We start from the raw sequence: 23,777 nt of genomic DNA on the forward strand, positions 1-23,777 counted from the left end.
CTCGGCTTCCTTGCGTGGTACCCGGTTTCAGAAACGTCCTGAAATGAACCCCTTTCCCACGCGCCTCGGTCATCCTAGGGCCTGCCAGCCAGATCCGAGCCTCTCTAGCTTCCCTGAGGAAGGCGCTGGCGAGACCCAACCTTTTTCACTTCAAAGCGCTTCTTGCCCGCGCCGCTGTTGGTGCCGCTGGGGGTATCCACATCCATCGCTGCCGCCATTTTGGAAACACAAGGTCCGCCGTCCGTCCACTGCGCCTGCGCACCAGCACACACCTCGTTTCCACTCCGGCCCCAGCGCGTCCTCGAGTACCCCACCCCTAACTGGCGCGCGAGGGGTGGGTGGGGGCGGAGCACGTTGCCACGCCTCTTAAAGGCGCTGGCAGAGGTTTCGCCCCTCCTGTGTTGGCTGGGGAGGAGGCGGTGGCCGGAGCAGCTGGGCGGGGCCGGGCGGGGCCGGGCAGACGTGAGCGAGCCGGGTAGTAAAGCTCAGAAGGACTAGCTCCGGTCCCATTCCCGCGGGAAGCCCCCAACCACACAGCTGGGGCGGCGGCTGCTTCCTCCGTCTGGCCGCGACCTGAGTCCCTGGCCACGCCCCGCCTTCAAGGCCGCTGCGCCTCTCGCGTGCTGGCGGGTTTTCCTCCGCGTTCCGCCGGGAACGGGGCGAAGGGGGCCCCCTCCCTCTTGCTGCCGGAACCCCAGTCCGCACACTCGCTGTTCGCAAATCGTGAGCGGCTTCCGAGCCAGGCGTGAGGCCGGGGAGAACTGGAGCCCAGGCACCGTTTGGATTCCTGAGCCCAATTCGGGAAATGCTCAGGGTCTGACGAAGAGGAAGGAGCCACCGAACGTCTCCCAGGGCCGAACTGAGCAGGAATTCTCCAGCCCCGCCTTCACCTGCCCACCTGAAATAACTGGCGGGAGGAAGGAAGCTCGGGAGCCTGGGAGCTGCCGTCTCCAGCTGCTCTAGAATGGCATTTGGTTAAGGAACACGACGTCAACTTCTCGCACTTGAGCACTCGTTTCCCGTTCCTCAGCTGGTCGTCTGTGGGGTTCTTTCTCCCTAATTTCGGCCCTCTTTCCACTCCTTGAGCCATAGCCATTCATATCTTTGGTCGCAGTACTTGAATTTGTGTGAGACATTCAACTATTAATTCTTACCGGTCATTCTTTCCCAGCTAAGGTTAGAGATGCAAAAGGGAATCTTGTATGAGGGTTACATAAAGTACAGGTGCTTTTTTGGCTTATTTGAAATCTCATATTTTCTTTCTCTCCCTCTCTCTTTAAATTACTTTTAGAGAGAAGAAGGGAGAGGGGGAGAGAGAGAGGAAAACATCAGTTTGGGAGAGGAACATCCATCCGCTGCCTCCCTCCCTTGCAATGCGTTGACGGGATGGGAACCTGCAACCTAGGTACGTTCGCGGACCGGATCCAACTGAAACCTTTTGGTGAACTGGTCCACAGTCCAACCAACTGAGCCTCCTAGTCAGGGCTCCCCTTTTTTTCTCTTAAGAGAAAATTGGATAGCAATGGAGTGTGTTGACTCCATTTGACATTTGTTCCCCTGTCTTATTCATAAACAGGAACAACAAATTCGTGAAAACGTTACAACTGTGACCAGACTTGGGAAGAGAAAACTTGTTTGAAGCCTTAAAACATTATGGGAACCCTACAAAGTTTTTCTTAGCTCAAGTTTTGTTAATGATTACATGTTAAGATTCCTATTGTCTACTTATTGTGTTCCTACAGGCCCCTATATGAAGACTAGAAATCCTTAGTAAATTAAGATATTGAAGGCATATTTATCCTTCAACAAATTCATTGAGTATGTTCCAAGTGCTGTTTACATGAGGCGGGACCAACCCCCCCCCCCAGAATTTATTTATAAAAAATTGTGTATTTATTCTTACATGTTTAAACTTCAGTCACCTGCAAAGTACTCTCCATTTGATGCAATACACCTAGTGAGATGTTTTTCCCACTGCTCAAAACAGTTTTTGAACTCAATTTTGATGCCTTTTAGTGCTTCTGCCATTTTTGTTTAACTTCTTCCACATCAGCAAAACATTTCCCTATGAGGACTTCTTTCATCTGGGGAAACAAAATGAAATTGCTGGAGTGAGATCTAGTGAATGGGGAGGGTGGGGCACCGGGATCATGCCATTTTGGTCAAAAACTGCTGAACACTCAGAGCAGTGTGGGCAGGTGCACTCGTAAATCACCCATCATGAAATGGGCAAATGTGTTGAAAGAGTCTTCAGAAAAAATCACTGAAACCCAATGCAGCCTCTCACAACAACGCCAGCTGATACACTGAACGGATAACAGATGGGTTCCTAGAACACTCACCTAGCAGGGGAACCCGGTACTATAAGGGGCCTGCCCTCCAGAAGATAATTCCATTTTGTTGTGGGAGGGGTGCCCTAGTAAACAGGAAAGAGACACTGATTAAGGAGTCAAACTCCTGGTAGGGAAACAATTAGACAAGTCAATGAATAAATGCATTAGAAAATCTCTGGTATAACTAAATGCTATGAAGAATACAAAACAAGGTCATGAGACTGAGGGGAGATGGAGGCAACATTACATTACTTTGGGTGATGAGGCCCCTGTGCAGAGTGATATTTGAGCTGAAATCCTTATACTGGCTTAAAAGGCTCTGCCTGACCTGCTACCCTTTAGTTTTACTATGCATTTCTTTTTTTTAAAAAAAATGCTACATGTACCTTTTATCATATTTATTCATGTAATCATTTATTAGGTTTATTGTTTTTTGTGTGTCCTTACCAAATTAGGATTTTGATTGCTTTGTTTATTGGTAACCAAAACTCGTGGAACAGTGCCTGGTACATTGCAGGTGCTCAATATATGCTGAATGAATAAATTTGAAGCTTATTGAGTAAAGGGAGTATGGTAGAGATGTCAGACAGGCAGGCAGGGGCCAGATCAGGGATTTTGTTGCAGATGTTACAGGAAAATATTGGAGGAATAAATTAGTGGAGAGGACTAACAGTGACATAATCTTAAAATTTTTTAGTTTTGGAGCTTTATGAAGATGAAGGTATTGTAGGGATGCAAGAGAGGATGCAGCAATTTACAAGCTACAGTGGGGAGATGAGTGATTTTAGGGGTGGTTCCATTAAGCTCTGAAAACCTCATGTGTTATCTGTCTTTAGGAGAGTTGTTTGGCTGTGGTGATTGGCCATAGAAGTCTGTAGACTAGATTCTGCTGCATAAACCTAAGAAAACATATTGCAGGTTTTATACAGATTCTTATCCTTCTTCATAATTTCACTCAGGTTACAATGCAATAGGTTATAATTTTACTTTAGTTCTATTCCTTTCAGCCATCCATTCATTCAACAATTATTTTTAAAATAGCTACAGAACCTGCTGTGTGTCAACCACACCATGCTGGTCTAGCTAAAAAGACTTCTGATATTTTAAGAATTTGCAAAAGGCTCCTTTCATCGTTCACCTTAGGGTGTGATTGTCAATTAATGACAGACAATTCCAATGAATTTTAGGAAAGAGAAGTGAACGGTGCTTTGAAGTATTGATAGAAAGTAAGTCCAGAGAGTAGGAGGAAGTCCTCTTCAGAGAAACGATGGTTGGAGATTGAAGGGTGAGCCAGACAAAGAGGAGTGGATGCAGTAGTGTGCTGATGAATGCTTAAAAACAAGCTCTTTTTTTAAAGCCCTAATTCGTAGTTTTCACAGCCAGATATCAAAATTCCTGACAGTTTAACAATTGTTCTTGTAAGCTGATGCAAGCTGCCTCCATCACGTACACACACTGAGAGATGTGGAAGAATGGCATTCCAGGTAGAGCCAATTGTGTAGAAGGGGCTGGAAGCTAGAGAATGTCTAGTGCTTGGAATACCAGGTAAAGAAGCTTGGAATGCCTGGAGTATAAAGAGAAAGAGTGATAGAAATGAGTCTGCAATGATATGCAGGAATCAATTGTTAGCGTCGCTTCCATATTAGCGATGTCATGTTGGTAGCTTAAAATTGGCCCTAATAGTAGTAAATCAGCAAGCACTACAAATCAGGGTTTCCCTCTGCCTGCCTCCACCAGAGTTGGTTGTTAGATATTTATCCCTGATAGGGACCAGGTCATGCAAGACTGTCCAACAGAGCCATGCAAAGGGTTTTGGTCTTTATCCTTAGTGATTGGAAGCCACTGAAAGGTTTTAACCAGTGAGTCACATGGTCAGATATGCCCTTTTAAAAGTGCTAGGCAAGACTTCCATTTCTGGGAAGATGGAGTAGATATATTTTTCTCTATTCTTCTAAGTACAACTGGGCAGAATATATTAAAAGTAAATAAACAAGAAGACTCAGAGATGGAGAAAAGAAAGCAGATGAGTTAGGGACCTCAGGACTTGAGGAATGATGTGGCAACGAATTCCCTGGGTTTTCTTTTTACCTTATACATCCAAGACTTGGAGCTAAGTCTTGGATGTATAAGGTAAATGGATGTATAAGAAGCTGGCAATCCCAATGACTGCAGACAGAAAAAAGAAGGCCCCAACAAAATGCTTCTTTCTCCAGCAAACAAATGTTTTAGACAATAACTGCCCTACTCCATCCAAAAAACACAGAAAAAAAATGTGGCCCCATTACCATCCATGCTGGCAAAGCTGAGTGGGTAGCCTAGTCTATAGGGGTCCCAGGTGTCCCAACACAATGCCAGGGTGGTATAGGCCAATTAGGGAGTTGGAACTTTTATCCCTCAGCTGATAATGAACTCCCTTACCCATGTATTGTGAGAGGGGGCCCCAACAGGGTCTGGACATTCATTCCCACCCAACAGTAATATGCCAACCCTTCCCCTCCCTGTGGGGGGCTGTTGGAGGAGATCTAGTGGATAGTCAGAACTGTCACCATCACCCACAATCATGAGGCCACCACCCACCCACTGCAGAGTCAGTAGAAACGATGTGGGAAATTTGAATTCCCATCCTACCCAGCAGTGATAATGAGCACTTGTACCCTTGGATGTTAACAGGGATTAAGTGGGGAACCTAGAGTTCTACTTGCACATTCCGCTACTGGAGTGGTGTCATAAAAACGCCAATTGAAACAGAATTTTTAAATCCAAAAGAACCTGTGCACCCCAATGTTCATAGCAAAACAATTTACAATAGCCAAGTACTGGAAGCAACCGAAGTGCCCATCAGCAAACGAGTGGATCCAAAAACTATGGTATATTTACACAATGGAATTCTACGCAGCAGAGAGAAAGAAGGAGCTTATACTCTTTGCAACAGCATGGATGAAACTGGAGAGCATTATGCTAAGTGAAATAAGCCAGGAGGTGAGGGAGAAATACCATATGATCTCACCTTTAACTGGAACATAATCAATAGAAGAAAAAAGCAAACAAAATATAACCAGAGACATTGAAGTTAAGAACAATCTAACAATAGCCAGGGCGGGGGGGGGGGGGGGGGGCGGGGACAGTGGGAAGAGGGGATTACAGGAACTACTATAAAGGACACATGGACAAAACCAAGGGGGAGGGTGGAGGTGGGGGAGGGAGGTGGGTTCACCTGGGGTGGGGTGGAGGGATGGGGAGAAAAGGCATACAACTGTAATTGAATAACAATAAAAATTAAAAAAAAAAAAAGAAAACTAGATCAGTACAGCAGAATATATAATAAAGGTGACATTTCTTTGCAAAAAAGAAACAATTTTTAAATAAGATCTGAAGTCCAATAATGATGTCCAGTTTCAGTTGAAAATCACTCAATTTAAAAAGTAGTGTGAGATCTCAAGGTGAATGAAAAAAGACTATCAATAGTTACCAACACCAAGATAACAGAGGTGTTAGAATTACATGACAGAGAACCAAGATGGCGGCGCAGGTAGACACACTGCGCCTCCTCGCACAACCAGAATTGACAGAGAATCAAACAGCAAGGGGGACCAACACCAAGAAAATAGAAAATAACCATTCATCCAGACTGGTAGGAGGGGCGGAGACGGGCACCGGGGTGGAGAGGACTCACGTGGCTGTGGCGGGACCGAGACTGGTGGAGTGTGGGACAAATGGCGCAGGCAGTCTGAGCACTAGCAGACCCTGCGGCCCCACATTTGCACAGATAAACCCAGAGGGGCGGACTCAGAGTGGCGGAGAGCGGGGCAGGCAGAGCAGTGGGTAGCACCCCGCGGCACCACATTCGCCCACAGATAAACTGGACAAACGGCAGGGAGCGAAGCAGACTGCGTAACCCAGGGCTCCAGCTCAGGGAAATAAAGCCTCAAACCTCATTGAAAACGCCCGTGGGGGTTGGGGCAGCAGCAGGAGAGACTCCCAGCCTCACGGGAGAGGTTGTTGGAGAGACCCACAGGGGCCTAGAGTGTGCACAGGCCCACTTACTCGGGAACCAGCACCAGAGTGGCCCAGTTTGATTGTGGGTAGCGGAGTGAAAGACTGAAATCCGGAGGAGAGCGTGGGGGGCGCCATTGCTCCCACTCGACCCCTCCCCCTCGTACAGCGTCACAGCGCTGTGACCAGCATTACCCCGCCCCGGTGAACACCTAAGTCTCCGCCCCTTAAAGTAACAGACGCGCCAAGACAAACAAACAAAAATGGCCCAAATGACAGAACACTTCAAAGCTCCAGAAAAAATACAACTAAGCGACGAAGAGATAGCCAACCTATCGGATGCACAGTTCAAAGCACTGGTTATCAATATGCTCACAGACTTGGTTGAATCTATTCGAAAAACAGATGAAAAAATGAAGCCTATGCTAAGAGAAACAAAGGAAAATGTACAGGGAACCAATAGTGATGAGAAGGAAACTGGGACTCAAATCAATGGTGTGGACCAGAAGGAAGAAACAAGCATCCAACCAGAAAAGAATGAAGAAACAAGAACTTGGAAAAATGAGGAGAGGCTTAGGAACCTCCCGGACGCCTTGAAACGTTCCAACATCCGAATTATAGGGGTGCCAGAAGGAGAAGAGGAAGAACAAAAATTTGAAAACTTATTTGAACAAATAATGGAGAACTTCCCTAATCTGGCAAAGGAAATAGACTTCCGGGAAGTCCAGGAAGCTCAGAGAGTCCCAAAGAAGCTGGACCCAAGGAGGAACACGCCAAAGCACATCATAATTACATTACCCAAGATTAAATGCAAGGACCTACATCCAAGATTACTGTATCCAGCAAAGCTATCACTTAGAATGGAAGGGAAGATAAAGTGCTTCTCAGATAAGGTCAAGTTAAAGAAGCTCATCATCACCAAGCCCTTATTATATGAAATGTTAAAGGGAGTTACCTAAGAAAAAGAAGATCAAAAATTGGAACAGTAAAAATGACAGCAAACTCACAGTTATTAATGGCCACACATAAAACAAAAATGAGAGCAAACTAGGCAAACAACTAGAACATGAGGGTTGTCATTAAGGGAGTGGGAGGGGGAGAGAGGGGTAAAGGTACAGAGAATAAGTAGCATAGATGATAGGTGGAAAATAGACAGGGGGAAGGTAAAAATAGTGTAGGAAATGTAGAAGTCAAAGAACTTATAAGTATGACCTATGGACATGAACTATAGGGGGGGAATGTGGGAGGGAGGGGGGTGGGCAGGATGGAGTGGAGTGGGGGGGGAAATGGGACAGCTGTAATAGCATAATCAATAAATATATTTAAAAAAAAAAAAGAATTACATGACAAAGAGTTCAAAGCAGCAGCGATAAAAATGTTTCAGTGAGCAATTACCCATAAGCTTGAAACAAATGTGAAAATAGAAAGCCTCAGCAAAAAAATGGATATGTAGCGAAGACCCAAATGGAAATTTTAGAACAGAAAAATGCAATAACTGAAATAAGTATCTCAGTGGATGGGCCCAATAGAAGAAAGGACGTGACAGAGGGGGAAAAATCACTGAACTGGAAGACAGAGCAACAGAAATTAACCAATTTAAACAAGAGAGAGAGAGAGCATGCTGAAAAAACAAAACCAAAAAAAACTCCTTTAGAGCCTCAAGAACCTATGGGACTATAATAAATATCTAACATTTGTGTCATCCGAAGCCTAGAAGGAAAGGACAAAGAGCACCAGATTGAAAAGGTAATTGATGCAATAATGGCTGAAGACTTCTCAAATTTGGCAGGAAATATAAACCTATAGATTCAAAAAACTGAGTAAACCCTAAACAAGATAAACCTAAAGAAATTAATACCAAGACACATCACAATTAAACTTCTGAAAATTGAACACAAAGAAAAAAAGCCAGAGGATGACACCTTACTTACTGAAGAAAAATAATTGAAGTGACAGCCAACTTCTCATTAGAAATCATGGAGGCTAGAAATAAATGGAAAAGGTTTTTTTTTGTCAGTACAGAAAAAACCAAAAACTGTCAACCCAGAATTCCAATCAATGAATTATGTCATGATCATGCCAAAGATACAGAAATTTTTTTTGACAAAATTCAACATCCATTCATTAAAAAAAAACCTCTCAGTAAAGTAGGAATAGAGGAGAACTTCCTCAACTTGATGAAGAGAATTTACCAAAAAATCCCTGCAGCTAACATTATACTTAATGGTGAAATACTGGATGCTTTCCTTCTAAAATTGGGAACAAGGCAAGGATGACCTCTCTTATCACTCATATTTATTGTAGCACTGGAACTTCTAGCCAGTGCAGTAAGGAAATAAAAGGCATACAGATTGGAAACAAAGAAAGGAAACTGTCCCATTTTTAGATGACACATAATTTATGTGTCTCTAGACACATAGTGTATGTGAAAATCTCAGAAATCTTTAAAAAAGTTTTAGAACTAACATAAGATCAGCAAGCTCATAGGATACAAGATAAAACACAAAAATTGTATTTTCATATACTAGCTATGAATATGTTGACATAGAAATTTAAAATACCATATTTTGCTGTGTATAATGAGCACTTTTTTTGCCCAAATTTTTGAGGGAAAATAAGGATGTGCATCATACATGGGTAGTACCTGAAATACCTTGTATCTGTTCTTGTGTTTTGTAATTATTTGTTAGATAAAATTCCTTGTACCATAATATGTTCAAAAATAAATGCTAAAATTCCTTTATAATACAAAAGACAAGTATCTAAATATAAATAAATAAATACTTGAATTAAAAATTAAAACAAAAGATTTTTTTCCTGAAAGTTTGGGCTAAAAACATGAGTGCACATTATACATGGCAAAATATGGTAATATGCCATATGTTTTATTGAAGAGTATTTATCTTTTTTAAAAATTGATTTTAGACAGAGAGAGGAAGGGGGTAGGAGGAGAAAGAGAGAGAGAGGAGAGATTGATTTGTCATTCCACTTATTGATGCATTCATTGGTTGATTCTGGTACGTGTCTTGACCAGGGATGGGACCTGAAACCCTGATGTATTGGGAGGACACTCTAATCAACTGAACTACCCAGCCAGGGCAATGTGCCATTTATAATCATCAAAAAATTAAATAGGTATAAACCTAACAGAACATGTATAGAATTGGTATGCTTAAAATTACACAACACTGATAAAAATTTTAAATTTTTTAAATAAACAAATGGTGTTCATGGATTAAAAGATTAATTGTAATAAATATGTCAATTTTCACCAAATTAATATACAGTTTAACACAATTCCTTTTAAAATCCCAGAAAGTTTTTTTGTAGTTACAGATAAAATTATTCTAAAATTTGCCCTGCCCAGTGTGGCTCGGTTGGTTGTGCACTGTCTTGCAAACTGAAAGTTTGCTTGTTTGATTCCTGGTCAGGGAACATACCTGGGTTGCAGGCCGGTCCCCTGATGAGGTACGGTGAGAGGCAACCAATCAATGTTTCTCTCTTACATAGATGTTTCTCTCCCACTCTTTATCCTTCCCTTCCCTTCTCTCTTAAAAAAAGTTATTTTAAAATTTATATGGAACCCTGGCTGGTGTGGGTCAGTGGACTGAGTGCCGGCCTGTGAACCAAAGGGTTGCTGGCTTGATTCCCAGTCAGGGCACATGCCTGGGTTGCAGGCCAGGTCCCCAGTAGGGGGCGCATGAGAGTAAACCACACATTGATGTTCCTCTCCCTCTCTTTCTCCCTCCCTTCCCCTCTCTCTAAAAATAAATAAATAAGTAAAATTTATATGCATAGGCAAAAGAACTACAATATCTAAGACACTTTTGAAAATGAAGAATCACTGATTTTGAAAATGAAGAATCATTTTGAAAAGGAGTCACTTTATCTGCTTTCAAGACTTACGAAGCTACGGCAATAAAGACTGGGTGCTGTTGGTGGGGGAACAGACATGTAGATCAATGGAACAGAACAGAAAACCCAGGACAAGACCCACCCAAATATGCCCAACTAAATTTTAACAAATATGCCGAAACAATCCAGTGGAGGAAAGATAGCATTTTCAGTAAATGGTGCTGGAGCAACTGGACAAAACAAACAAAGCCCTTGCAATATTCTCACACCTTATACAGAAGTTACCTCTTCACGTATCATGAACTTGAATGTAAAACACAAAACTAGGAAACTCTTGAAATAAAACATAAGGAGTAAATATGTAGGATTTAAGTCCAGAGTTCTTAGACTTGACACCAAAAAAACATGATCCATAAAAGGAACAATTGATGAATAGAACATCAGAATTAAAAACTTTTGTACTGGGAAAGCCTTTGTGAATAGGATACAAAGACAAGCTTCAGAGTGGGAGAACGTATTTGCAAACCACATATCTGACAAAGCCCTGATATGTAGAATATAGAAAGAACTCTTAAAAGTCAACTGTCAAAAACCAAATGATCCAATTAGGAAATGGGCAAATGTCAAGACCTATTTCATCAAAGACAATATACAAGTGGTAAATAAGCACAGGAAGAGATGTTTAATATACTTAGCCATTAGAGAAATGCAAATTAAAGCCACAATTAGATATGACTGCCCACGTATTAGAATGGCTAAAATAAAAAAAAACTGTGATAACTCAAATGTTGGTGAGAATGCAGAGAAACTGGATCTCTCGTACATTGCAGGTGGAATGCAAAATGGTAGAGCCACCCTGGGAAACAGTTGGGCAGTATCTTTAAAAGGTAAACATGCCCTGGCTGGTGTGGCTCAGTGGATTTAGTGCTGGCCTGCAAACTGAAAGGTCACTGGTTCAATTCCCAGTCAGGGCACATACCTGGGTTGCCTGCCAGGTCCCCAGCTGGGGGCGTGCAAGAGGCAGTCAATCCTCACACATCGATGTTTCTCTCCCTTTCTTCCTCCCTTCCCCCCTCTCTAAAAATAAATAAATAAAATCTTAAAAAAAAAAGGTAAACATAAAACTCAGCATTTGCACTCCTGGGTATTTAAAAGAAATAAACACTTCTGTTCACATAAAAAATCATACATGGATTTCAGCAGATTTATCTATAATAGCCCCAAACTGGAAACATCCAGATGTCCTCCAATGGATAAATGGTTAGATTGTGGTTACATCTATACCACTTGGCCATAAGAAGGAATGAGCTATTGTTACATGCAACTGAGGACTCTCCAGAGAATTATGCTGAGTGAAAAAAGCCAGTTCCACAAGGTTACATACTGTGTGAGTCTATTTATGTAACATTCTTGAAATGATGAAATTACAGAAACAGAGAACACATCAGTGCTTGCCAGGAGTCAGGTATGGAGGTGGAAGGGAAGTCCATGCACTTCTAAAAGGGCACCATGAGGGGTCGTTGTGATGGTGGCAAGGTCGTGTCTTGACCAATATCTCTGTGATATTGCACTATAGTTTTGTGAGATGCTGGCACTGGAGAAAATTGAGTATGGCCTAGATGGGATCTCATTGTATTATTTCTTACAATTAACCTATAGAATCTATAATTATCTCAAAATCAAATCATAAACTTAATTAAAAGAAAATGCTAGGCACCATTTTAAGCTACAGTCAGTACTGAATCAGGTATCATCTCTGCTGTAGAGGAGCTCACAGTCCATTTCAGGAGGAGCTGGGCACATAGGTACAAACTCATACAATAGACAGTGTTCCCAGTTTCAGACTTTCCAGCATTCCTCCACCTTGTTTTGGTAGAAAATTTCCTCCTGTTTCCATTTCCTCCCTCACCACCCATTGGGTGTGATCACAACCAGCTGCATAATTTGCAGCACACTGTGCAAAGTGAAAATGCAAGGGTCGTTGTTCAAAAATTACTAAGAATTTCGAGACAGCAACAGCAGAGCATTAACCCATGTGCAGGGCCCTTCTGAGCCCAGAGCCCTGTGTGACTACACAGGTCACACTCTTGTGATGCTGGCCCTACTTGTGATCCCAGTAGGGTTGCCAATCACTATCTCACCTCCCTTGCAAAAGATGGTTCCGAATTACCCAGCGGTGGTCATTCATAATACCTCAACACCCTGGTTACTTCTCCCAGAATCCTTCCAGGGAAGTCATCTAATGAAGCCAGGAGAGAGAGAACCCATTTTCCTCTGGGATGGGTTGCTGACCGAACAGATGTTTGTTGGGTGCCTGCCATGTGTCAGGCCCTGTGCTGCATGTAGGAGTCACAATGGTGAGCGAGACATGGATAGACAGTCCTGGCCCTCATGTAGCCTATGTCCTACTGGTAAAGGCAGACAACAGTAATGACTACAAATTGGGTCAAATGCAAAATCAAAGAATGAGTGAGTATCTGTGTGCAAAAATAACTGGGTGGCCAGATACATAGGATTCCTATTTTATAGGTGAGAAATGTGAAGGGAAGGGAAAGTTAAACAAATTATCTTAAGGTCAGAGATCTGGTAGAGGGTCAAGGAGGGGTTCCAACGCAGGTGTGTCTGCCACCAGCGGCACCATGCTAGTTGGAATCATTGAAAACTGAAGCACTTACTTGCAGAAGGATGGGAAGCTGCTCAGTACAGTAGGGTGGTTAGGGGCTCAGGTTCTGAGCTGTAGCTCAATTCAAATCCTGGCTTGCATAAGTTACTTGAACTTCTGAAAGTCTTGCTTTTCTCATTTATAAAATGAAGACTGTTAAGAATTGTTGCTGCAGAAATTAAATGAGATGATGCACACAGACTGCCTAGGAAGAGCTTAGTGAGTGTTAGGGTTACAAATCACAGTTTCAAGTTCAAGGTACTGAATTCCATTCAGATCTTCTACTTTATGGCATTGGGTGAGTCACATCCTGGGGGGGGTGCTATTTTCCTCAACCGTAAAATGAGGTTAGTGACGTATTTACTGCATAGGCCCATCGTAAGTATAAATGAGATAATAATGGAAATGAAAATGCTATCCAATGTGGCAATTTTATTATCTTCTCTGACCAGTGGTCTTTACTCTCTTGGCAAAGGCAGCCCATCCATCCTTCCTCCTTCGTGCCATTCCTGTAACTAACTCTGTCATGACACAATTCTGCTTTGTAATTATTTACAAGCCAGTGTCTCTTAGCAGACTAGGAGCTCTCTGAGGCAGGGACTGTGGGTGTTCCCGATTCCCCTTCGTTCCCCCTAGCACCTGGCTCAGTTGCAGCTCAGTAGAAGCTGGGTGACTGACGGGCCCTGCCCCTGGGTGTACCGTGATGTAGGGCACTGTGCTGTGGGGCCCCCCACAGCTTCTTGGGGCTGCCCGGTCAGCCCTGAGCTGCCCTCGTGTGTTTCCCCCACAGCGGAATCCAACTGCTTGCAGACTTCTTGCTGTTGCCCGAGAGAAAACATCTGTACTGCTTCTCTCTGGTACCAGTTGTTTCTAGAGAATACAAAACCACATTTGTTATTTAAGAAAAAAGATCAGGAAAAACCTAATTAAATAACTGATCTGTAAAAAAAAAAAAAGAAAAGAAAAGAAAAAAGATCAGCAAGCTCTACCTCCTGGGAGCATGCCCTGGCCTTTCTCATCCTCTTCTTCCCCCGTCCCCTCTCCTTCCCCCAGGCCTCTTACCTGTGCCTTTCCCTCTCTGAGCACCAAGGGTCCTTCTTTTGCTTCTGTAACTTGTTTCCTAAGTCCATGCGGCCCAGCTGGCTCACTTCCACAACCTCTGTAACTTTCTAAATAAACTTTCTCATAATTTGAAACAAACAAAAGGTCTGTAGGGTTCTATGGTGGAGCTTTCTAGCTTTCTATGTTGTTTCTTTTTCACTGATCTGTTTATTTGGGATATCATTTTGGTATTAATCATTGTATTTTGTAGTTATGTTGTGCTTATATGTGTTATTACAAGATTCTCCAGGCTAAGATTTATTGGAGAAGGAAATGGATACTTCATTATTTTGAAAAGAGAGGGAGGACATTCAGGCATGTAAGAGAGTGAAGGAGAGACGGTTCCCACTGAGTTCATATTTTCCTTGAAAATGGAGGAAAACGTATTTAGCTAAGTTTGAGGAGGTAAAGTACCAAAATCATAAAGAGTGTGGATGTGGTTTGGAATGGGCTCTGGGAATTAGCGTGCTGTTGAGAAAGCACCCTGATCTTGGAGGTGGGAGACCTCCGTGTAAACCCCGTTGCACTAACTAGCTATGTGATCTGAGGTAAGTCACCCCATCTTTTAGACTCCTCTGTAAGGTGGGTGGACGAAGTCCCTAACATCCCTTTTACCTCTAAAGTTCTGAGTCTCTGTGAGTGCTAGCTTCCACCCTCCAGTTCTTGTTCTGCCTAATGGAGCAGCATAACCTAAGATGTTCTATGACAGCTCGACAACTATTTGGAGCCAGCCATCGTGCTTCTCTTTCTTTCCACCCAAAATAGCCTCTGCTCTTTCAACCACTTTTTATGACACTATTTCTTGGTAACTCTCCTGGGTATACCTTTTTAAAAATAGGTACCCCCAAATACATGACTCTTCATAGTCTGATGATTGCAAGGACCATGAGTTACAAACTCCTGTATTTGATGATACTAAGTTAGCTTTTTATTGGTTCTTACTTTAAATACTGAAATACTGTCAACCTCAATCTGCCTTTTGCCTTTCTCTTCCCCCAGCACACATGCTAATATAGTTAATTTTTTTATTGTGGTAAAATATACATAACATTTATAATTTTCATCATTTTTTCATATACTTCAGTGGCATTAAGTGCATTCATGTGATTTTATACCCATCACAACCATCCATCTCCAGAACTTTATCATCTTCGCAAACTAAAACTCTGTCCCCATTGGACGCTAACTCCCCATCCTCCCTCCCCTCAGCCGCAGCAACCACCATTCTACTTTCTGTCTCTACGGTTTTGACTACTCTAAGCACTTTGTAAAAGTGGAATTATACTGGTTCTTTTTTAATTTGGTTTATTTCACTTAGTATAATGCCTTAAAGGTTCATCCACATTGTAGCATGTATCAGAATTTCATTTCTTCTTAAAGTTGAATAATAGTCCATTGTATGGATTTATACATTTGGTTTATTCATTCATTCACTGATAGACATTTGGGTTGTTTCCGTCTTCCAGCTATTGTGAATACTGCTGCTTTCAATTCTCTTGAGTATATGTTTAGAAGTAGAATTGCTGAGTCAAGTGGTAATTGTTTAATTTGTTGAGGAGACACCATACTCTTATAATAAAAATTTTTTTCAAGGTATACTCTTTCAGTATAAGAGTCCCCTTTTGCAGGTGGACTCTGCACCTGATGTACCTACTTTATGCAATGTCAAGTACGATTTATTATATACACCGATCCTTCTGGTAAAGAATTATTTACATATAATGTATTGTTCACTGCCCAGATTAAAATCAGTGCAGGGATTGGCTATAGAGTATTGCAGATTTAAATCTATATAATATGCAGAGAAACATAACCCAACATTTTTTGGCATACATTGTAAGCTTCCCAATCCCAACTTTCCTAGGAAAAGAAAGATCACATTTAGTGGCAACTATCCAGAACCACTGGGCTTTAAAAACTGGTAGAAATCGGGATCAGTGTTTACATAGTGCCACAAATTTTTATGTCCAAGGTAAGCCCTACTCAGCATAATTCTAGATTTTGTGACCTAAAATACCTTAAGTCAGGGTTGTCAAACTCATTTTCACTGTCGGCCACATCAGCCTCATGGTTGCCTTCAAAGGGCCGAATGTAATTTTAGGACTGTACAAATGTAACTACTCCTTGACAGTTAAGTGAGAGCTCAGCGCTGCCTCCAGGTAGAAACAAGGTGCTGGGCCAGATAAAACAAGGTGGAGGGCTGGATTTGGCCCACAGATTAGGTCACCTTTGCCCTAAGTGATGTGCCTTGACATTAGCATGTGGGAGACACTGATCCCCTCTGTCCTTAGGGTGGCCAGATGGATGGAACTTGGAGCAGCCAGAGCCCCCTTACCTGTCACATCACCAGGAGCCCTGGACTCACTTAAATATGGCCAAGGAGGAGCTCTGTCACCTGGCCATCCACTTCAGCAGCAGCTGTTGAGTGCACCTTTGCTCATCAAAGACAAAGAAGCCGCGCAGTTACTGGAGCAGTTGCTGTTTCAGGTTCCTGAGTTTATGCTGGCGGTGGTGTCATAGGCCTGAAGAGTGGACTCTGCCAGTACAGCTCCAGATTGCCCTGTTTTCTGCTACACGTACGCTGGGTACTTCTGACCTTTGTGGTCAAAGCTATAGGCAGGGTGACTATTCTAAAAATACATGTACAGCCCTGGCTGAGTGGCTCGGTTGGTTGGAGTGTTGTCCCATGTATCAAAAGGTTGAGGGTTCAATCCCTGGTCAGGGCATGTACGGAAGGCAACCAATCGATATTTCTCTCCCTAAAAAAATCATTAAACATACCCTTGGGTGAGGATTAAAAAAAATACATGTACATTCTGCAAATTATCACTTCATTATCTTGAAACATTTGATGTGATCTTAATTTGATTGGAAATCCATATTATAAGAAATTTCACATTACATTTTGTCATTGAAAGTAAGTTACTAGCCCTGGCTGGTATGGCTCAGTGGATTGAGCCCCAGCCTGCAAACTAAAAAGTTGCCGGTTTGATTCCCAGTCAGGGCACATGCCTGGGTTGGGGCCCTGGTTCCCCAGTTGGGAGCATGTGAGAGGCAACCAGTTAATAGATCTCTCACACATTGATGTTTCTCTCCCTCTTTCTCCCTCCCTTCTCCTCTCTCTAAAGAGTAAATAAGATCTTTAGAAATAAAGTTACTAGGTGCCTTTTTAATATCAATGGTAAATTAAGATTTAATTCAGATACCATAAAATTCCCTTTAATAGTATACAATTCAATGGTTTTTAGTATATTCACGGAGTTGGGAAGCTATCACCACTAATTCCAGACCATTTTCACCACCTAAAAAAGAAACTTTGTACCCGTTAGCATTCTCTCTCCATTTACCCCTATTCTGGGCCCCTGACAACCACTAATCTACTTTATATCTCCACAAATTTGCCTGTTCTGGGTATTTTACATAAATGGAATCATACAAAAAATGGAGTTATATAGTATGTGCCTCTTCTGTCTGGCTTCTTTCACTAGGCATATTTTTTAAGTTTCATTTATGTTGTAGCATGTATAAGTATTTAATTCCTTTTTATGGCTGAATAATATTTCATTGTATGGATAGATCACTTATTTAACCATTCACAAGTTCAATGATAAAATTTTTCTGAAAAGATTTTATTTATTTTAGAGAGATGGGAAAGGAGGGAGAAAGAAAGGAAGAGAAACACTGATGTGAAAGAAAATGGTTGCCTCTCGCACACCCCCAACTGGGGAACTGGCCCACAACTCAGACAGGTGCCCTGACCAGGAATTGAACTGGCGAACTTTTGGTTCACAGGCCGGTGCTCAATCCACTGAACACCAGGCAGGGGAAATTTTTGAATGAAAATAAAAATTTTCAGTTTGTCACCTATTTGTGTAATACAGGTGACACCTACTTGTGTCACCTGTATTGTTGATAGGTTTTATGAAGAATTGAAGACATTATTACTGAAGAGTCTGCATCAGCAAAGTGTTGGAAAGCGTGCCTTACAGAATGCCTCAGATTTTAAATAGGATTCCTAATAGGGAGAGAAGGCTACACATAGGATTCTTTAAAAAAAAAAAAAAAGATTTTATTTTTAGAGAGAGGGGAAGGAAGAGAGAGAGAGAAACAAACATCTATGTGTGGTTGCCCCTCACGGGCCCCATCCTGGGGACCTGGCCTGCAACCCAGGCATGTGCCCTCACTGGGAATCGAACCAGCGATCCTTTGGTTCAAAGTCTGGCGCCTAATCCACTGAGCCACACCAGACAGTCACATAGGATCCTTGATATGGCTCACTTAGAAAGTGCACAGATTTACTTATTTTTGGTTGTCAAATGATTTTCAATTGAAATATTTTCCTTTGTAGATAACTAGCCGGCATTCCACTGCACTACTGTCATCTGTGATGTCATGAGGGTGGCAGCCATCAACACCGCAGCTTGCAGACTGGGCCGTCCCTAGGATCTCTTTAATGGTTCCATAGAGTTCCCTAGCTGAAGATCAGTGCTGCATCTGTCGGGCAATGTTGACAATCTGGTCAAAAGTGGTGTTTCCATTGTGCTTAATGTGTTTTTGCTGCTTTCTGTTTCTTGGTGGTTCTTTGAGGGCTTTGATGGTCAGGGCAGAGGCAGAAGGCATTACCTTGATCTGGGCCAGTCTCTTCCGATCAGATGGTCAGTTTCGCTGTAATCCTCAGACCCTCCCATTCACCAGTCACTTTGGCGATGTCATCACCAACCTTTTTTGGAGACAGGCCCCAGGGGACAAGCTTGGGGGTCAGTGCAGATGTGGTACTGACTTCCCCACCGTTGCACTTCAGGTATATATACAACTTTGATCTCTTTGGGGATGAACTTTGACAGCATGGTGGAGGTGGCTGGTGTCGAGTGAATCCGGATTTGGGACCACCAAAGTTTTATCTTCGCCTGCTCCGAGCCAAAAGTTCACATATTTACAATTTTGCAAATTGATCCTACTTCCCCACAAAATCAACCTTTATAAAATGCTGACAGCTCTAGTTTAGACTCAAGTTCTACAGGGGCTGTCTGAAGACCTATGGGTTAGTTTTGTGGAGAGTAAACCATTTCCCCCCCAGCTTTCTTGCAGAATAATTGACAAAATGTTAAGATGTTGTGAAAGGATGTCCCTCATCTAGTTAATTAACACCTCAATCAACTCACATATTTATGTGGGTTTTTTTTGTGAGAACATTTTAAGTTCTACTCTCTTATTCACAAATTTCAATTATACGATACAGTGGTGTCAACCACAGGCATCATGCTATATACATTAGATCCGTGAGTCGATCTTTAATGGGCTGCATCTAACCCACTGTTTTCTCCCCCATCTATGACTAGTAAGATCATTTCAAGTTTGCTATCATGACTTTGTGACAGCAATTAATGGACACTCTATAAAATAAAATATTTTCTAAACGAGCCCTAGTTGGTGGCTCAGTTGGTTGGAGTGTTGTCCTGTACACCAAGAGACTGTGAGTTCGATTCCCAGTCAGGGCACATTCCTAGGTTGTGGGTTTGACCCTGGGTCAGGGTGCATATGGGAGGCAATTGATAGATGTTTCTCTCTCTCTCTCTCTCTCTCTCAAAGCAATGCATATACAAGAGTGAGGGTTAAAAAAAACTGTAAATAAAAATGTTCTCAAGGTTAAAGCTATAGATTCTAGATTTGAAAATAACACACATGTGCTACTCTTTTGTTTTATAGTTTATTTTTAAAATGACAATAACAAATGTTTTTCCCTTGTTGGGGAATGACAACCATATTCAGTGGAAAGGGCCTTAAAAGTAACAGCGTTTTGTCCAAATTTATATAATTGCATGAAAGCATTAAGAAATGCTAAGAAAGCTAGTTCTCTCAGATCCTCAGGAGCACACCCCAAGAGGCCTGATTTCATGGGGACCCCTGACCCAAACAACACTGATGCTCACTCCAAGCTCCCCAGTGACACAGGGGCTGAGGTCGGAGGAGCAGCCAGGACGACCCACATGCTTTGTGACAATGGAATTCTGCCCTAACGTTAGGGATTCTTGATGTATTCATCTTCTCATTCTACTAGGAGCATTAAACACTTCAGCTTGAAGTATATTTGCCCCGGCTTAAAACCCACACAGAGAACTTGACATTACCACCAGAAGTAGCTTCCTAATGTGGATATTAGGGCTGTGGCAGAGTAGTTTTTACTCCACTGCCCATTTCCTGATTATGGGGGGAGGGGAGAACAGCAATTCCTAAAATAAACATATAAAAGTATGTGGCAGAGGCTATCTAGATAATGCTTCCTTCATTTAGATGGCACTGTTAATGATTCAAGCTCATCTACTCAATTCAGGGAGAAAAATTCCAGTGGAACATGTGAAAGATTTCTGAAAACTATGGTGTTGGTTCTAGGAGGGCCTGGTATGTACATGAAGCACTTATCCCACTGAGATGCAGAGGGAAACACGGGGCATGTCTGTGGTGCGTGCCAGAGACTCCCGCACTGTGTTCGGTCAGCCGCTCACAAGCCTGATCTATCGGACTGCCCCTATTGCCACTCGGAGATGTGCACTAGGTCATCTCGTGATGGTCCTGACAGTCTGACTCAAATGTTTAGCGGCAATGGTTCATCTGGGGCTCCACAGGCAATACACCTGGGTCAGGGAATACAAATCAGCACAGTAACTCCACAGAAGCCTTTCAAACTACTACTGGCAACACCTGTACAACTTGACTGGAATCTAACTGGAAGGAGTCTTTTCAAGAGTCTGTTTTATGCTGCTATACATGAAACCTGCCTAAACGTTTAGCTGAAACACTGAAGACCACAGAAAATGATTTCTAGGGAGAGAGGAAATTCCTTATTCCGCTATTGTGAATGAACAAAGGAAACCCAATCTAAGGGCTATCAGGGCCACAGAGGCCCAAGGGTGAGAAGCCTGAGTTGGGGATTTATTTTCAGTCCAGTCCTTTTGGAAGGTGGCCTAGGACTGAGAAGCTTGGAGGGAGGGCAGGCACAGAGAGGATGACTCCAGCTGTGCGGCCATCCTTTTCCACAGTTGCTTAGATCAGGTTAGCAAAGCCAGGCATTGTGGGTAAACGCTGTCAGGACATGATTTGCATCACTTTGGTTCAGTGTATTATGTCTCCTGATGAAGTTCCTGCCTCTCTGCTTTGGGCTCCGTACCTTGGGTTTTCCTGGTAAGGTGGGCAAGCCTCTATCGCTGCAGTTGAATGTTAATCCCCTAGCCTGTGCTCAGCTAAAACAAATGTTTTCTTAAAAACCCTCAGATTGATGCTCCAGTAATCAGCATGTTTTACATATCTTAGATTCATATCCAGTTTTAACAGAAGACACACTAGTTCTTAAAGCTTCTCTTTTTGACAGAAGCTCCCAAATAAACCATCTGCAAAAATCTAGCCTTGTTCACTTTGCAAACTGAGTTCTTGTATAACTGTGTCCAATGGTGTGCTGAGAGATTTCTTCCAGTGCTATCAGCAGAGAAAGATCATCTCAGGCTGTTTATAGGCACTTGGTGGGTTTTGTATTTTGTTTTTGTTAGCACTAGAGGAAATCACAGAATGCCAACAGGAGTATCTCCCTGAAAACTAGGTGCCGTTCCTCTCACTTTAACTAGGTAAGTAGAGGATCTGCTCTTGGCCAGAGGAGCAGCTTCAAGGGGGTGCTATGAGGCAGTGCATTCAGAATCTATAAAGGAAGCATGGATGTCTGGGAAAGGAATCATCTTCAGACTGAGAGCAGATGGATGGACAGAGGTCTGGACCTGTAGCAGATACCTATATACCTTTTTTTCTCTTTCATGTCCTTCCTTTTCAAGAATATAAACACTTTCCAGGCCCTAGGCAACCAAGTAGCGAGAAGGCTCAAAGCTGTTTTGTTTGATAGCTACTGTTGCTGGAATCTGGCCGGTGGCTACACGGTGGGACTGTAGGACACCAGTGCCATGAGGGCTCGTGTGGCTCCAGGAGATGTGCAGGCTCTAGAATAGGTCGGTACCTGTATGAAAGGCATGTATTTGCCACACACAATCACCGATGGGTGGCTTCTAGTGTAGGTAGAGACCTTGGTGATTTTGTCCAAATACACGCATCATACAAGTATCTTATGCTATTAGGTGAATCTCAGCAAAAGCTCTGAAAGGAAAAGACCTGGAGAGGAGAAATTTTCTGTGCATTTGAATGCGTTAACTGGAATGCATGAACAGATATAACCAAGAGCTATCTTTATGTTTAAAAATTAAACTTGCCTGGGTCATTAATTCTACAGAATTAATGTTACTGAAGTTGTAGTAACATACAGTCCAAAAATTCAACTTTCCTGATTTCTAGTTACTTAAAACAAAAAAACAGCACACACACAATTACATACACTCATACAGTTCCCACACTCCCAAATGAAACAGGCAGATAAAGGTTCATACACGGACAGCACTCAGAAAGCTCATGTGCACGGGTGCCAGTGCACACCCCTTGAACCTGAGATGCACGTGGGCTGCAATGAGGGTCAAGAGGCCCTGCTGCAGATATGTTCGATGTCATTTATCTCTTTGGGACAATCAGCAGAAAGGATGAGAGGTGAGTCCTGAGTCACCACTACATCGTCCTCAATCCGTACACCAAGACCACGGAACTTCTCTGGGGCATCTCTGTCATCCTCTGGAATATAAATGCCTAAGAAGTAGAAAAAAGAATGTGCTGTTTACAAAAGGCAGTCACTGGATGATTTGAGGCAGGTAAATTAACCTGTTAATATTCATCTGTAAAACTGGGATCTTAACAAGTGTCTACCGAGGAGTTGTGGAGATGAAATGAGACAATACATATGAAAGTGTCTGGTACATAATGGTCAATGATGTTGACTGTCGTTACTAAAACTATTATTATAGTTAGTTTGTAGACAGACTGCAGGCTCCATGTCACTGCAGTAATGTCGACCATGATTCTGTCATATTTTAGAGGCTCAATCAGGCCACTAAAGCTACTTAACTCACACGTATGTCCATATATGCTGGGAACTGGTAGATAACACAGATGAATTCTTTCTCTGCCTAACAGTTCTTTGGGAAAAGGGAGTTTTGCTAAAATAAAGACATAGGATGTTTTAAAATGTATTTAAAAAACACTTATTTAGAAATTATTAGACTGAACAACCAGGAGGTGCAGAAATATTCAAATAAGCCCTCTCAAATAAGCCCTCAACGTAAATGATGTACACACTGTAAAATAAGAGAAACAGGAAGATTTTAATGGATATTTGGAAAATTCTAAGAGCCCAAGGTACCCTTTCTAATCATGAAGTCAGACAGACAACAGTCTTTTCACAGTAAAGAAACTGTAAACTTCCCCATCTATGCTCACAGTTGCTGCTCTATGATAAAAAGAAAAGATCGGCAAAGAAAAATGTAGTTAAAAGTCTAAGCAAGCACCCATGTATTGACTCAATGGGACTGAAGGGTAAGGTGAGGCCACAGGTAGCAACGTATGACTGGGTTCAAAGCATGCTATGAAAGATGCATCCCAACTCAGCGATCCCACCCGGAGACACGTTTGTTGTGGGGGTAGTGCACCAACCACAAGGAACGACATTTCATGGACAAGCTAAACTGGCATTCAAGAACGAGCCTCCTGGTTTGAGTTCAAGATGGCGAGGTGGAAATATCCTGAGCTCACCTCCTCTCACGGACACCTACACTGCAACTACACATAGAGCAGCTGTCTCTGCGAATGACCTGAAGACCAGCAGAACCGATGTTCTACAACTGCAGATAAGCAGAAAAAGCCACACTGAAAGTCTAGTCAACACCCCCCATCCCGCATTCCCTATGTGGTGACTC

At 42.6% G+C, this 23,777-nt stretch overlaps 1 protein-coding gene, 1 long non-coding RNA gene and 1 pseudogene across 4 annotated transcripts in view; 1 reads left to right on the plus strand and 2 right to left on the minus strand.

Moving 5' to 3' along the window:
* The first annotated feature begins 459 nt into the window (after window positions 1-459).
* Window positions 460-1,669, plus strand: LOC112322075 (uncharacterized). Its single transcript, XR_002976580.4, has 3 exons — window positions 460-1,176; window positions 1,292-1,405; window positions 1,577-1,669. It is a non-coding gene; the product is annotated as an uncharacterized lncRNA (long non-coding RNA).
* A 16,598-nt stretch (window positions 1,670-18,267) lies between these two features.
* On the minus strand, window positions 18,268-18,824 carry LOC112322026 (large ribosomal subunit protein uL11 pseudogene; annotated as a pseudogene).
* Window positions 18,825-19,632: 808 nt separating this feature from the next.
* XPNPEP3 (X-prolyl aminopeptidase 3) overlaps window positions 19,633-23,777 on the minus strand; it is a 39,672-nt gene continuing 35,527 nt past the window's right edge. For all 3 annotated transcript variants that reach the window (XM_024579304.3, XM_024579303.3, XM_045187177.2), the window contains one exon: window positions 19,633-22,614. In XM_024579304.3, the coding sequence (XP_024435072.1) occupies window positions 22,448-22,614 (167 nt within the window). In that variant the 3' untranslated portion in view covers window positions 19,633-22,447. The remainder of the gene's footprint in view (window positions 22,615-23,777) is intronic.

The sequence above is a fragment of the Desmodus rotundus genome, unplaced genomic scaffold (assembly GCF_022682495.2).
Source record: "Desmodus rotundus isolate HL8 unplaced genomic scaffold, HLdesRot8A.1 manual_scaffold_217, whole genome shotgun sequence".
In the NCBI taxonomy this organism is placed as follows: Eukaryota; Metazoa; Chordata; class Mammalia; order Chiroptera; family Phyllostomidae; genus Desmodus; species Desmodus rotundus.